This window comes from Gavia stellata, chromosome 7 (genome assembly GCF_030936135.1).
Source record: "Gavia stellata isolate bGavSte3 chromosome 7, bGavSte3.hap2, whole genome shotgun sequence".
Classification (NCBI taxonomy): domain Eukaryota; kingdom Metazoa; phylum Chordata; class Aves; order Gaviiformes; family Gaviidae; genus Gavia; species Gavia stellata.
In genome coordinates, this window is record NC_082600.1 from 41,172,833 (window position 1) to 41,187,836 (window position 15,004).

A 15,004-nucleotide genomic window follows, 5' to 3' on the forward strand; every position below is an offset into this window, starting at 1 on the left:
GCACCTCCAAATGAACCTTGGATCTGATGGAGTCTAGCAACTAAAGCGCACAAAGTAGTTTCAGTAATCTGAATCTTCCTCTTGGGGCCCAATGAGAATTTCACCTCTGCTTCTCAACTTCCACCACTGACAAAGGAGACAATGCAAAGAGCAATTTTAAGAGACATGCACTTGTGTCCAATTTATACATAGACATGAAAAACTCCAAACAGCAAAAGAAATCAAAATTATCTGAAGAAAAATGTTGAATTTATGAGAATGAGAAAATTGATGCCATCCACAATTTGGAATAATGACATAGCACAGGATAGGGAAATGAAATTATTTACTTCCAGAGAATGCACTGTAAAAGTTGGATATCTAAGCCTGACATTTGAATCAATAATTCAGGTGATCAAGAATCACAATCCTGGAATTATCCAGATTCCAGAAGAAACTGGGCGCTATGCTTTTACTGTGTCTCATTATTTGTAAGCTTAGCTACACTGAACTGACTTGTGGGCCTAAAGTTTTTAAAAAAAACCTAGAGGACAACTACTTCACAGCATAGCTCCCCAAGGAAGAGAATGAAAGAAGTTGCATAAAGTAGATACTGCAGTGTTATTTGGTGTGCTAATGGAAAGTATTCTCATAGAACAAAAAACAGAATGGGACAAAAATGGATGCAATTCATTATGTGGTCAGTACTTGCACTTTTAGCTATGTAAACTAAATCCATAGAATAAAGAAACTCATTTATATTTTGTGTGGCCCTTTTTAATAAAAATCAATCACCAATCACTGTTGGACTGAATGGGAACAGATGGGATGCGGCTTTAACAGGTTGCTATACATTAGTTGAGAGAGAAAAGAATGAAAAGACTTGATTTTAATCAGAGCACTAAACCAATTCAGAAACTTTACAGCACAACAGAAGGCAGAAAAGATAGCTTATAATCCTCTGTTGTGTGCTAGGAAGAGGGAAGAACAGGTTTAGCTGGAAGCCATTTGAGCTCTCACATTTGGTGAGGAAAAAAAAAGTGATGTCCAGTAGCAGATATCTTAAGTTAGCAAAGGTGCAGGGGAAGTGTTTGATGTACTTTCAGTAATTGTTTGCAAGGATACAAGAATTTTTTCCACTAAAGGCATCACTGAAGAATTTACATAGCTAAAACACATAAGAGAAGTGATGAAAAAGATTGCAGTTCTCTATCTTCATTCAAACTTCAAATTTTAATGTTCTTTCTCCTTCTGTTCTTTCCAATCCTGTTTTAGCCTCAGTTCCTTGGTAGACTGATCACTGCCTTTCTGGAGTTTACTATTTCCGCAGGGTTTTGCAATGTTACTACTGCAGGAAAGAGATGACAAGACCTCTTCAAATGAGCCACAGAAATACAAAGAGCTTTGAACGAGTGCCATTTACAGGAGCAAACGTTCACAGAAGCCAAACTAAGAGCAGCCCACTTCATGACATATCAGAATTAGGCAGCCTTCAGGCCACTTTGAGCAGATGCAAGCCAGATTATTTCATGCATGACTACGATGTTGCAGTGCATTAGAAAAAAGCAGCCTAAATCAAGTAATATTTTGTATAACAACAGTGAATTAAGTCACTATTAAAGTGGCAGGCAACAGAGGGAGAGAGAGAGGGAGAAGAAAAGAGAGATGGAGAAAGAACTGTTAAAAAACAATGGTTGAAGTCCCATATGGGTACCAACTTAGTCTGAAAGGTTATGGAGGATTTTTACACATTTGTTTTGCACATAGTTTCTGCAAGTAGAAAGAACAGTTGTAACTCTCTCCCTCTCATCATCAGATTAGCACTTCCCCCTAACCGCAGCAGTGCTCTCAAACCGGCCAACTGTTCTCCTAACATGGGTCAAAAGTTCAGTCTTTAGCTGGGGCACTGCTGCCGAATGGACCTTTTCCAGTAATGCTCACAGCCCCAAAGCCAACTTTTTCATGAAACAAATATACATACAGATTTCAGTCTCTTCACAGCATCTTCACAGATATGCATTCCTCTGGATTCATCTACTTCGACATGTCCCAAGTACTGCAGGAAAGAGTAGAGGGAGAAAAGCTTAATAGTAGCTCCTTAAACTCCCTGAGTTTAAAAATCCAATCTCTGAATTCATCTCAGTACAGCTGAGATGATAGACATTAACAGCACTTTGCTAGCCGCCTTTTGAGACCTGTATTTGGAGGTTTGACTTTGTATTTATATGAGGCACCAGCATCAGTAGAAAAGCATAATACATCTAGAAATTCTGAGGGAAAGACAGACTTTCCTTACCAGTGGAAGAAAATGAAATTGAAGAGTAGAACTGTATTTTCCTGCTTATTCAGCATGAGCTTTAGTCACTTTTTTTTACTAGCACAGCATGAAAACCTGAAGTTAATATAGAGATGACTCTGAATAACTATTTTTGAATAATGATAAATATATTTAGTATCAAAACCTGAATTATACTACATACTAAGATAACCAAATATATTTGAATGTTCATGTCCAATTACAAGAAATTTCAATGTTGCAAACAGAAAACATCCTCCCTTTTTCCCCTTCTTTTTTTTAAATTGTAAACCAAAATTGCTTATTTTCATTAAAACACCAGGCTCTTATGTGGACACTGAAACATTCATCATTCTCACAAAAAGTTTTAAAAAAAAAATCAGTTTTCTGTATATTCATCTTATCAAGCACTACTTAAACAAACCAACAAAACAACAGTGAAGAGAAAACTGGAAGTTTCAAAGCTTTAAATTAATAACCCAGAATAATATTAACCTATAGAGAAAACAATTTCGAGAAATACATCAGAGTGTAGTGCTCGGGGTATTGTGGATGGTTTCATTTTACATTCCGGTAGAAGAAAAAAAAAAAAGCTCTAAGTTTTCCAGTTGCTCCCTACCTTTTCTAATCATAGTTCTTTTTGATAGGGGAAGGAAACATTCTCTCAGAAACATTCATAACCTTATTCAAAGTACTTAACTCTTGAAGAAAACCATAGAAACTATTAAATAAAAGCTTTCTGAAGTTTTATAATAAGAGGTATAGGTCAAAAGAAACTGAAACCAATTTATGTGACGTTGTAAGAATTTTACGCAATTCAACATATATAGTCTAGACTAGCTAGAGAGTGAAGAAATGGTTTTAAAATAGCAGAATCAATACTTGTGATACTTAATGCAGTGGTAAACCTAGGTTTAATAATCTATTGAGAAGTCCCACTCCATCACAGAATATTCTGTCATGAGTTATCTGAAATCCCCCAGTTATTCTTTCATTAATTAGGGTACCATACTTAACTAAATGGACAAAAAAAGATTTCACTCTTCAGCACCATATTGAAGCACTCTATCAGAATAACGTAATAGATTCAACTAAATGGGCAAACTCGGACTGTTTTAAAGGTTTAAGAGAAATTTTAAAGTTGAGAGTTTTTTCATGCAAGGCAAGATGCTCCAAAAGAGGGGAGACTACGTATCACCCTACATATCATTAAACTGCTGAAAGATGTAAAAGATCGTAAGTGACAGAGGGCTTTAACATTAAATGTCACTACATGGCATTTTTAAACCAGAGTAAATCTGGATGGAACAATTCTGCAAGAACTTCATTTAAACCAGCCCTCACAGCTGGAGAACAGCTTGAAAAATAAATTGCGTAGAAACTTTAAGGTAAATAAGAGATCTGACACTTAGAGCTTTTTCAAAACGAGCTCTGTGAGGCTGAAGCCCTATAATTGAATGCTGGAGCTGCCAAAACAGCAACTGTACTCCCTCAGCTGAGCCTTCTGAACACTTGCTCAAGATCTTCATTTCTCCAGAACACACACTAACTAGAAAATTTTAATCCTAAAAATACACAAATAGTAACAATTAAAGATGCATTTACTATGTGTCTGGAAGTATATATTTATACCAACAGCTATTGTAGATGGATCTTCAGTTCTGCCATGACTCCTCTGGAAGTTCCAGAGATGCAGAAGTTCTGTGGTTGTGCATAATTGTCAGGGGAAGGTTTTGGGTTTAGTAACTTAAAGTTTGTCAACCTCTCTTTAAGAAGGGAGGGATATAGACAGGAACAAAGCTGAGGTTTATAGAGGACAAAAAAAGATATATGCATGGAATGAGCTACCTAGTTTGCATGACCATTAAGTAAAGGTATCATACAAATAGAGAACAACTTTTGGATTTCCTGAGCTATCTGCACATCTCATTTACCCCAGTGTAGGCAAAATGTTTCCAACTGAAGTTCCAATCCATTCAGTCCCTGTACTTGGCAACCTGCCTTTTGCTTGGAAAAGGGAGAAACAGAGCAGGGTAAATATTGCCTCATGTCACACTCCAAAACAGACAACCATTTTCCCCTGTGTTGCCAAACCTCTATTCAAGTCCCATGCTCCAACTTTCAGCAATCAGTCATGCCACTGCTGCTACAGACAGCAAGTTTAGCTGCAGTTTTCAATACTGCTTCCACTCCAGTGAATGGGGACATTATTGCACATATCAAGTGCATCTACCCACACCAAAAGGGTACAATCCACAGACCTCACTGAGCATCAATCAATTCTGAATTATAAAAGAAATTACACTGCCACACAATACTTCTCTATGATATAGAGGACAAAAGGTGCTTTGTTTGCACTTACACTTTACACTTTAAGCCCTTCATCAAATAAAACTTGTTCTTCCCATTGCACCATTTTTGCAGAAACCAGAAGCTCTTTGCTATCAGTATCAGTGGCCTTGTACATCTTACAGGCAGTTTCAAAATTCTTCCTGTGTTTTTTTTCCTGGGGTGGGGTGGTGGTGTGTTAATTCCTTATAGGTACCAATATATTTTTAAGTTTCTTTCTTGTAAAAATAACTTTCAACTGTATAATTAGTATGCTGTGGTCCTCTTCTTTTTTTAGCCAAGTCTCCCTTAAGCAGCAGGTCCCCTTCCAACCTTCCAAGTCTTCAGGCTTATTTCTAAAAACATTTCCCCCCCCACCAGGCTGAGAGTAGATATACATGGCTCCTATATTTAACCAGTGCTACAACAGTTATACGACTTTTAATAGGTAGAAATCAAAGTCGTAAATATTTCTTCAAGTAACTTGGCAAACAGCTCTGCTACAGACTGAGACCTTTTCTAGTACCCTTACATTTTAATCAGAAGTGTTAAATTGTAATTATATCACTACCTAACCTTAAATTTGAAATATTAGCTCAGCTTATTAGTGCAGCAGCATTTTATGAATGACATTTCAAAATTTAATAGAGAAAGAAAATACAGCTGCTAGTTAGATTAAGACATGATCTGCTCCTTACAGCCTGAAATGGAAGTTAAACATCAGAATTCAGGACTTAAGAAAAATAAACCATCACCAGACTCTGTTGTCCCATCACAAGGAAGAGATTGCATGGGAACCACTTTAAAAAGCAGATACACAAATCCCACACTTCTATACACAGCCTTTCAGGAACTCTGAAAGGAACTTCCCTTTCAAACTAAAGGAGAAGAAACATATTGTGAAGTGCCTGAGCAGCAATTTCTCCTATATAAGTAAAATCTCATGCAAATCCATCATGGCACATTACCACAAACACACTCAAGGACTGGGACACATAATTACTGGGTGCACAAAATCAACGTGAACTGCATAAGCCATACCATGGTGGCTGATGACTTTGCAGATGCGTAAGGAAGGGGGTACCCCGGACATATTTACAAAGAGCACTCCTTGTCACAAGGATCACTGCAGTTAGTATTCCTGGAGAAAGCGAGTACTTTTCCATCATGAAAGCACCCACAGTAGGAATGCAGTATTAATATTGAATGCATTCCTACTTAATTTCCATAGCAACCAATGAATGACAGTCATGACATCAGCAATTCTCAGCCATAAGATGTTCTGTAAGAGATTTAATCGTTATACCAGAAATTAACCACCAATGCTTTTACAGAAAGCTAAAATCCTTGTGGGCAGAGTCCACATACAAAGTAACATAAAATAAAAGCTCTAATCCAAATAAAATACTTTCAGGGGCTGTTGGAGAACCCCTTAACACAAACATTTTTAAATAGAAGTATTGCTTATGTTAACATTTTCAGAAAAAAAAGATGAGATGATGGTACAGCAAGTAATAAAAAAACCTCTCCCTCTTCACCTCTGGGCTTTATGTTCTCTTTCACAGATGATGGTGTTCAGTATCAATCTCAAGTCAAACAGAAAGCAATCAACACAGAACAAGTTAAACTGGCACATAGCAAAACGCCCTTACAACTTGAAAAGTGCTTGAGAAACTTTTTCAACATTTTAAACTTTTTCCAACTTCATCTAAAAATGATCAACGTAAGTTACCCTATCAAGTATTTTTGGTGAAGCTGTCCTACTGCTGCCTTCCCCCAAATATATGCTATTGAAATTGCTCCTAAGAAAATATCAAGGGCTGATGTATCAGGTCAGAAACAAAACAGATCTACCATCTGTGTCCTAGTACAAGAAATACTGCCCTGATCTTCTTTGTTTTCATTTCTTTCACAAGTACTTGGCTGACTCAGTTTTCAAAATTTCAAAGTTCAACAATAATAGCTGGCAAAAAGAAAGATCCTTCACCAGAACTCCTTCCACCTGGACAACTCACTCGAGCCAGTTTTGTTTGTTCAAGCCTGGTAATATGCTATTACAGACTCTCTTCCAAACAGACGCAGCTACACAAATCACTGAAGTTCCATCTGTATCAGCAGATGTTCACATACACTATTTTATTTGCAAAAACAGGTTAAGTTCTTCAGATTACATTGGAAACTAGACGGATGCAGGAAATGAGCTTACTGTAAGCCTTGGCCAAAGCGTCCCGTGCTAGGAAACTAGATGCCATAGAGAAAAGCACACCACCATTTCCTTGGTGTTCTTCCTAGAGGCAGCAACATTCCCCTTTCTTCCTCTCTGTATGTACTATTCTCTTTACAACTGGGGCATTATTCGAAACAGTAAGACTGACTACTTGTCATCTGCACGTGTCAATATGCTTCTGTAATTGGTATTATTCAAGAATTAAAGCCTGAGCTCTACAGTTTCACAGTGAAATGTTGTCTTGCAACTAGACATAAGCTTAAATCCAGAAAGCCTGGATACGTCTTAAAGCTGAGCTACTCTTCCACTGACTTCTGTAAGATTTACATCCCAATGTTCAATACTTTATTTCTCTCCTCTCTCACACCAATGCTCCTGCTTTTTTAATTTATCAGTTTGAAACAGATGTTTGCTTAGACAGAGCTGTAGAAGCACAGACAACAGAAACTCCATGATTAAGCATCAACAAAAAAACTAAGCTTAATTCTGCTTAGTCAAAGCTACAGGTTAGTTACAATGCTACACATGTCCTTAGGGTCCACTTCCACTTCTTCCTTCTTCCACTTCTATAAGTCACCAGAAATGAAAATGTCTCATCAACCTGTTAAACCCCCCAAAACAGGAGGCGTAACAGCCTAGACTGTTAAATGTTTCTGAATAGCATGGGTGAAAAGAATCTAACTCTAAAAACAAAGCAGTATCTATACCAGTAGTTCGTGTCTCTTCACATCACACCCACCTAAGAGCCACCCTGTGCATTTCACTTACTGGTTCTCATATCATATTTACCAGTGTGAACAGAAACAACACTGTGAGGCAGTAACAAACATTTCCCATTAGGACTTTTGAAGATGAAGTAGCAAAGCTCAATAGAGGATACACATGCTGTACTCTTCATATTCTCACAAATCCCTAGAATGAGGCAGAGAAGGAACTCAGGAGGTTATGTAGGACAGCACTTGCCTCAAGGCACGATCTACTTCCACATCTACATCAGAGAAGTCAGCCTTGAAGTATTATGACATTTCTGTAACTGGAGATCAATAGGGTAGACCTTCTACTCTATAGCTTACATGCCTCACTGTTAGAAAGGGACGTTGTTTTACTGAGGAGTTGTTGTTAATGCCTATCGTAAATTTCCCTTGATGAGGCTTAAAACCGTTATTTCTCCTAGCACCTTTACAGCTTCATGTATGTACTGTTAGACCTCAGTTTTCGATTGTTCGCTTTGATGTGCAATTCGTACTTTTCCAGGAATTCAGCATTAGTAAATAAATTAAAGTTTTCTTTTTAAAAAAAGAAAATAAAAGAAAATCAAGTGTTGATAGCACAAAGTTTTATAAACACACTGCACAGGTGCATATTGTATCTTTTCTTCAAGTCCTGCAAAAAATTCCACTTTCATTTATGACACTGGAAATCTCTTAATTTTAAAAAACAAAACACACAGAATTAAAAAGTATAACACAATGAAAACTTTTTGATTTCCAACACCTAAAATACATTTAAAAGAAATATTTCTGCAAGGACATCCAAACCATTTTTATGGCTCTAAACATTAACAGTCATATTTTTAAAACAATTTGAATTTCACTAAGCAATTTAAGAATTTGACCTTGGACAAAGACAGGAGGGTTTTGAAACTGAGTAAGAAGCTTCATTTAAAACTTCTTAGTTGCAAGACTATTCAAACAAAACTAAGGTTTGGACACAAGTGTGAAAAGTTTAAAGATTAGGGATTGCATTACATTCCTTTTAATTGTGACAAAAATGCATAGGAATATATTTGAGGCAAGTCTCACACCTTCTGTTATAATTACCATTCTTTTATAATAAGCTGTCTTCAAGCTTTTTTCCTGTGATCTTAAATGCTGCAGGATTTTAAAAATGTACCTTTTCTTGCTGCTGGGTTAGTATTCAATAGGAATGGTTATTGTTCATGCTAACTTCAATTCATGCCTTAAGAGGTAGGGATTTGTGATGTTTAATGTGTAAGGCTGTGCAACATTTCAGAAATCAGCAGATTTGTCACATTAACTTCTTAAAAATACTTAACATAGTTTCCAAAGACTGTTCAAGCACCTCAAGCTTTCACAGGCAAAAATATCACATGCCTAACTTAAAGGCACTTCAGCATCAACATGCTAGTAAACTCTTTCACAGCTACTATTATTTCAAACTGGAAGTGCATTTAAGACATAAAATAAAAACCACAGTTACCTGTGCTGAGTACCAGTCTTTCTGATCTGGAGGAACAGAATGGCATGCAAGCTGTATTTATAAATTGATTAAAAATAAGAAGTTATTTTTAATATGAGATTTAGAAATTAGACATTAAGAAATAAAGTTCAATATGTAAATTCCAAAACTAGAGAGGACAACCAGGCAGATACTAGTGATGCAAGAGCAAAGTGACAGAAATGGCCTATTTCCTACTGGTGGCAGTTTCAGCAGGGCCACATATGGCCTAATGACATAACATGCTGCCACGTCACAGGGTCACAGGATGAGAACTGACACTCACAGGTCCCAGTGAGAATACTCTACAGGACTCAGCGCCAAGTTGTTCCTTTTCTTCTGTCTCTGCTTGAATACAGAGCAATATGGTGTCCTCCAAACATCTCCCACCAAAGCAAGGGCTAGATAGGAAACACTTGAAGAGTATTTACTCTGAAAAGTCAATTCTTTCATGTGTCAATGTACAACTATATTCCATACAATTTTTGTCAACACTAACACAGAAATCAAGGTTCAGTGGAAAGGCTAATTCACATGATACCAGGCACTCAGCAGCAAATCCTGGACTTCAAATTCAAAAATACAAATGTGGTTTGTTACTCTTCCACATGGATTTTTTTCACTGATATCTTTAGTCTTCCAGTTGGAATAAATGGAATAAAATATGCAAGTAAACTTGCAGGCTACAGACACCGGTAGCCTCAGATGTATTAAGGTCAAAAAAGACTGACCACCAAAAACATGAAAGTGACAGAATAAAACTAATTAAATTAATCCAAGATATATGTGACTGTTGCATCTTCTAGAATCACAGGTAGGAATCAGCTGTTAATATTCTGTTTAACATGTCCAGCTGGTTAGAACCACCAAGAACTTGCAACTGTTTGGTTTGTTTAGTTCTGTTAAGTAGAAGGAAATGACCTAATTTTTCTGATACAAATTTCACAGGCCAGTTACTCTAAAGTGCATTTGTATGAATAAAAACTACTTACCCAGAGGGACATTTGAAAAGGCATTTCAGACAAAAGAAGCCCTAGTGTCAAATATTTTAGTCATTAAAACATAGAACAGCTGCATCTTCTCAGTGAGATAGCGTCTGGAGCAAGAAAGCAAGTTTGAAAATGTGTATGTCAATGAACTTCATTTTTTGCTATTATGATTTATAAAGATTGTGTAAAAATAAGTTATAGCACTGATAAGCATAGCTGTAATGTCTGTTAGAATAATCTGCTTCTGAATATTTTTAAATACAATGTCTCCTTTTAAGTCCCTTATACATTACATATATCTGGCACAATTTTTCTCTCAGAGGAAGGATTCACTACTGAAACACGGTAAGTTACTTTTTAGTTTGTTAGGACAGTGGAAGAGAATTTGCCACTGAAAATATACTTCTGCACAGATTTTCCAGCAGCTGTAACAGTACCACATTTAACAACAGGGCAACTCTGACTACATCTATAAAAGCTGCAATGTATCATGCCTTCACACCACAAAAGTTAGGAGAGCAATACCATTATGTTCCCAATGGAATAGCAAAAGTCTGCAAGTCACACTTGTCTAAACACAAGTTTAACATCCTTTTCATACCTTTGCTGACAGACAGGCACCTGTCTCTCTGCTGATGCAGTAGAGTGCAAAAAAACCATTCAGTTGTACGCTCCAGCATCCTGGCTCTTCTTTCAATGCAACTTTAGCGGATTCAAAGCAGTTTACACAGAAGAGCACTGCAGGGAAGTCAATAGCCATTCCAAGGCCCTATTTTGAACGTGTCAGATTACCACCTCAAGCATGGTTAGATTTCCAACACAGTGTAAATACATCCTACATCCTCTCTGTAAATACATCCTACACACACTAAGATTACCAAGAAAATATGATCAGTAGCTGGTTACATACAACACCGCCATTCCAACTAGTGGAAAAACACTGACTGTTAAAGAAACAAACAAAAAAGGGTTATTGCCTAAAAGTAACAGTATGCACCCAGGATTACCACCACCTCCAAATTTGAGCACAGCACTGGAGAGAACCAACTATGCATCAGATCCACTTCCCTGAATTTTAAAGCAACAATATCATAGGAATTTTGCCAATACTTTCCACAGAACATCTTCTCTACTGAAATGAAGACAACCCATAGATGCATTAGATTTGCTCAAAATCCAACAGCACACTTACAGACTTCAATTAACAATAATGATCAGCTGTGGATGTAGCACAGGAAGAGCTTCAAGAACCATGCCAACATGGAAAACCTTTCAATCCCATTAAATCTGTTTGCAGTACAGCATCCTCAAAGCACAATGAATGAGCAGCTACTGGAGTCCCTGTCCAACATGAACAGAATAAAGCCTGGAGGCAGGATGAAATCCTATTTGCAACATGACTTTCAAAGTGCTTCCGCATGTTCTGTAGTATCTAAAAAAGGATAAATCTGTGCTAGCACTCTACAAACGCCCCAACTCTGGGCAAAATATAAATGTTCAAAGGCAAGAAGTTAAAAAACAAACCAACTTAACATCACTTTAAGAAAGTGACATATCTTTCACCTATCAAACTTTCATAAGCTTTCTCTTTTACAAGAGAAACCGAGAGCAAGTATCCCCCTACTCTGCATTTGCACTAGTCTCCTCCCTCCAAAAAAAGAATGATAGAGTCTTACCTAAATAAAATAGCAAGCATTAGAAGAAACAAAGCCCTCAACATTGCTGATACTACATTAGTTTCCTGTATTTTACTTTCATACAGAAAACTTAAAGACAGCTGTAGAGACATTTGTTAACAATTCTCAGGTCTTCAGCAGCTATACAGGTAAAACCTTCATCATCCCTGCAAAAGCCAGACTCCAGCCTCGCCACTCAGCTATGCTTTGAGCTCCGAAGAACTACAGCTGATGATTTTTAGAGAGTGGGCAAGGCAGACCATAAAGAATAAGGACAGACTAACCCCCCCAGCTATACTACAGGCAATGCACCACTCTGGAATTCCCATTTAGGAACTTTAAGAAAATGAAGATATTTTCACCATGTTTCAGAATATCTCAGTTTATTCTGCTCCACTGAGGAGCATCAGGAAGAAGAATCACCCCATCAGATATTTAAGGACATAGGAGACAGCATACTTTTCCTGGAATGTATGAATTTCCGAATAATGCCCAAGAATGGCGAGACAGGATACTCTCCTTCAATAGCACAAAGTTCTATTCTTTTTGTGAGCAAAATATAGTACCACCCATTAAACCGATGACTCTACGTCTAGTTTATCTCATTCACTCACAATGGCATACTTCCTGGCTATATCTATTAAACACCAGTTAACACCCACTTTGCATCCCAAGCCTAATAAAAATTTCCACTACTGCCCATCTCAAGGCACAGTATTTTGGAAGATAAATTCTAATCGAATAAGCTAAAACGTCTCTTAATGTCTAATTTTTCTGATTTTAAGTTTTCATCTAATTGCAAATTCTTTCAATATTAACAGTCTACCATTCTGACCAAATCAAGAAACGTATGTAAAGATGCGTTTACTTCAGAGTATTTTTTCCAAAGAAGAAATTAAATTAATTCAGTGAATTCCAATATAAAGTGGGTAAATAAGGGTAAGTAAGTCCCATTATGATGACAGGATGCAAAGATTCATCCATTTCTATGCCTCTTCAGCACAGAATAGCCCAAAACCTTTTTTGACTTTGGGTACGTGTGCCCAGAATAGATGAATGCTTCATTTAAATACAGGAAGCATTTGTCATTGTAAGTGCAAGTCCTGACAGGGTTAAAAAAAAAAAAAAAAAAAAAAATCAGCCTTTAAACAGCAAGAAGTGGTTCACAACCTTTGTATTCAGTAAAGGACTAAAAAAGTTTGAGTGAAACTATATGTGTAGAAATTCAGCATTTTGCTTTTCAACCTGTGTAACGGCTAAATTATTAAATAATAACAGTTCAAGCTAACAGCTCTGTTCTCTCCTAGGCAGTGTTAAACCTTAATCTAAGTTTGAGCTTCCACAAAGCAGTTACTCACTTTCAAAGCTCTGGCAAAACACCATCTCTGTTTAGTACTGGATTACAGTTCCTTCCTTCTAGCAGAAAACTAACACAAAACCAAAGACAAATAAACAAGCAACCATAACAAACTAGAAACGTTATATACACTTGAGTATATGTAAAAGCACACATAAGCAACTACAGTAGGGTAAAGCAGGGCATGAAGCTAGTGTGAAAGTTATCTCAAATTGATTCTGTATCTGCACATACCCACAGCTTTACAAAAATATGTAACAGACAGTTTCAAGAGTTCCACCTAGCAACATGACCTGTTTAGCTATCAGACAGAATTACTTTAAGTATAATACAGAAAAAAACTAATAAAAGGTCCTTAGGTGTCAGAACCATAGACTGTTTTCCTTGTGCATAGATATTTAATCCATTAGCTTTCCATAAGTGTCATCTGCTTACAATCTATTGTAGAGTTAGTACTAGTGTGCTTTGAGGAAGAAAACTTTTGATTACAAGGGAGCATATGCAACAAGACATCTTAAATTTCATATTTATTTTTATTATATTTCTTAAGTATTAATAGTAAAAATTATTCTAGAATATTAAAATAATATTGTTGCTTCAATAAAGGGGAAGGAGATATTGTGACACAAAAGAAAATACGTATTTATAATATTCCAGTAATCTGGAATGAGTTCTCAGAATTCAAAAAGGTAATTATAGTTTCACATGCATTAATAGTCTGTAAAACACACACACAAAATCATAGCACAGAAGACACTCTCAGAAATTAGCAAGTGCTTATAACCTCAAGCACTGGAAGGAAACCCAGGTGTTACTTTGCAATGTTTTCAATTATCAAAAGGGATGAAGGATTCCTTTCCAAGCACAACCCACCACTTACCTTACAAGTCAAACTGTAACCGTAACACCACTTTTAACAGAGAGAACCAAGTACCTTTCCATGCAATCCAAGAGGTCTATCATTTCTGCTCTTCCAGAAAAATGAAGACAAATCTTATATTACTCCTCTGCCTAGCTACATGATTTATTTCAACTAGATAATAATGTTGGATATCCCAGACTGATTTTCCAAGGCATTTGTTACATGAGTCATCTGGCTTTAAAAAAAAGCCACATCCTTTGCAATGAGAGCTGACTGTAAAATAGGTCAGTGTGTAATGAAGCATGCCGCTGGCTTATGCTTGCCAAAAAACCCCAAATAATAATTCATGGCAAGAGTACCTCATGGATATCCAAAAGAAAAGCAGAAACTCTTACCTTAACAGGAAAGCTACACTTGCCAGTACGAACGCCTTCTTCATCAGTCTGCCACTGATGAGGCCTACTGGCCTCTGGGACATAGACATCTTTCTTTCTTCTAAAGCTTTGCCGTAATTTGTTCATTTCTCAGATTCTCACGTCCTAGAAGAAGAAAAAAAGAATACTGCCAATAGGCACCAAAACACACATTTAGCCACTTTGGGTCAACCAATTTGTCATGCCAAATGTCCCTGTGAAAAATCTGAGCTTCTGCAAATATGAATGGAGGTACCTATGAAAGGAAAATAATTTTGGGCATAGATTCAGAGAAAGATAGATATTCATTTCAAAGTGGAAAACACAAATCCACATTACTTGTTTAATATCTTTTCACAGCAACTGAAGCATTAGACCCAGGAATAAGTACTACTCTGAGCATAAGGTTACCTAAAGTAGCTGAAAGAGAAGCTCTGAAGAGTGATGCGCACGAAATCCTGCTCCCTGAATTTAAACACCTACCTAGAGGAACCAAGCAGGAGACCAGTAGCATGAGCTTCCAAGGCACCCATGCAAGCAAGGATTCATAGCCCTAAGACTGCTCCTAGAATTAGGTGCTTGTGCCGTTCTTTAAGCACAAGTGATAGGTTCATGCTTTTACTGAGGGGAACAGTCCAG

The 15,004-nt window shown here is 37.0% G+C and overlaps 1 protein-coding gene across 5 annotated transcripts in view; it reads right to left on the reverse strand.

Annotated features, from left to right (window-relative positions):
• The window catches only part of NUMB (NUMB endocytic adaptor protein), a 36,473-nt gene extending 21,986 nt beyond the window's left edge, over positions 1–14,487 (reverse strand). For all 5 annotated transcript variants that reach the window (XM_059819269.1, XM_009815675.2, XM_009815673.2 and 2 more), the window contains exons 1-2: positions 14,348–14,487; positions 1,961–2,035 (exon numbers count right to left, since the gene is read on the reverse strand). In XM_059819269.1, coding sequence (XP_059675252.1) covers positions 1,961–2,035; positions 14,348–14,473 — 201 coding nt within the window. In that variant the 5' untranslated portion in view covers positions 14,474–14,487. The remainder of the gene's footprint in view (positions 1–1,960; positions 2,036–14,347) is intronic.
• Between the last annotated feature and the right edge of the window lie 517 nt (positions 14,488–15,004).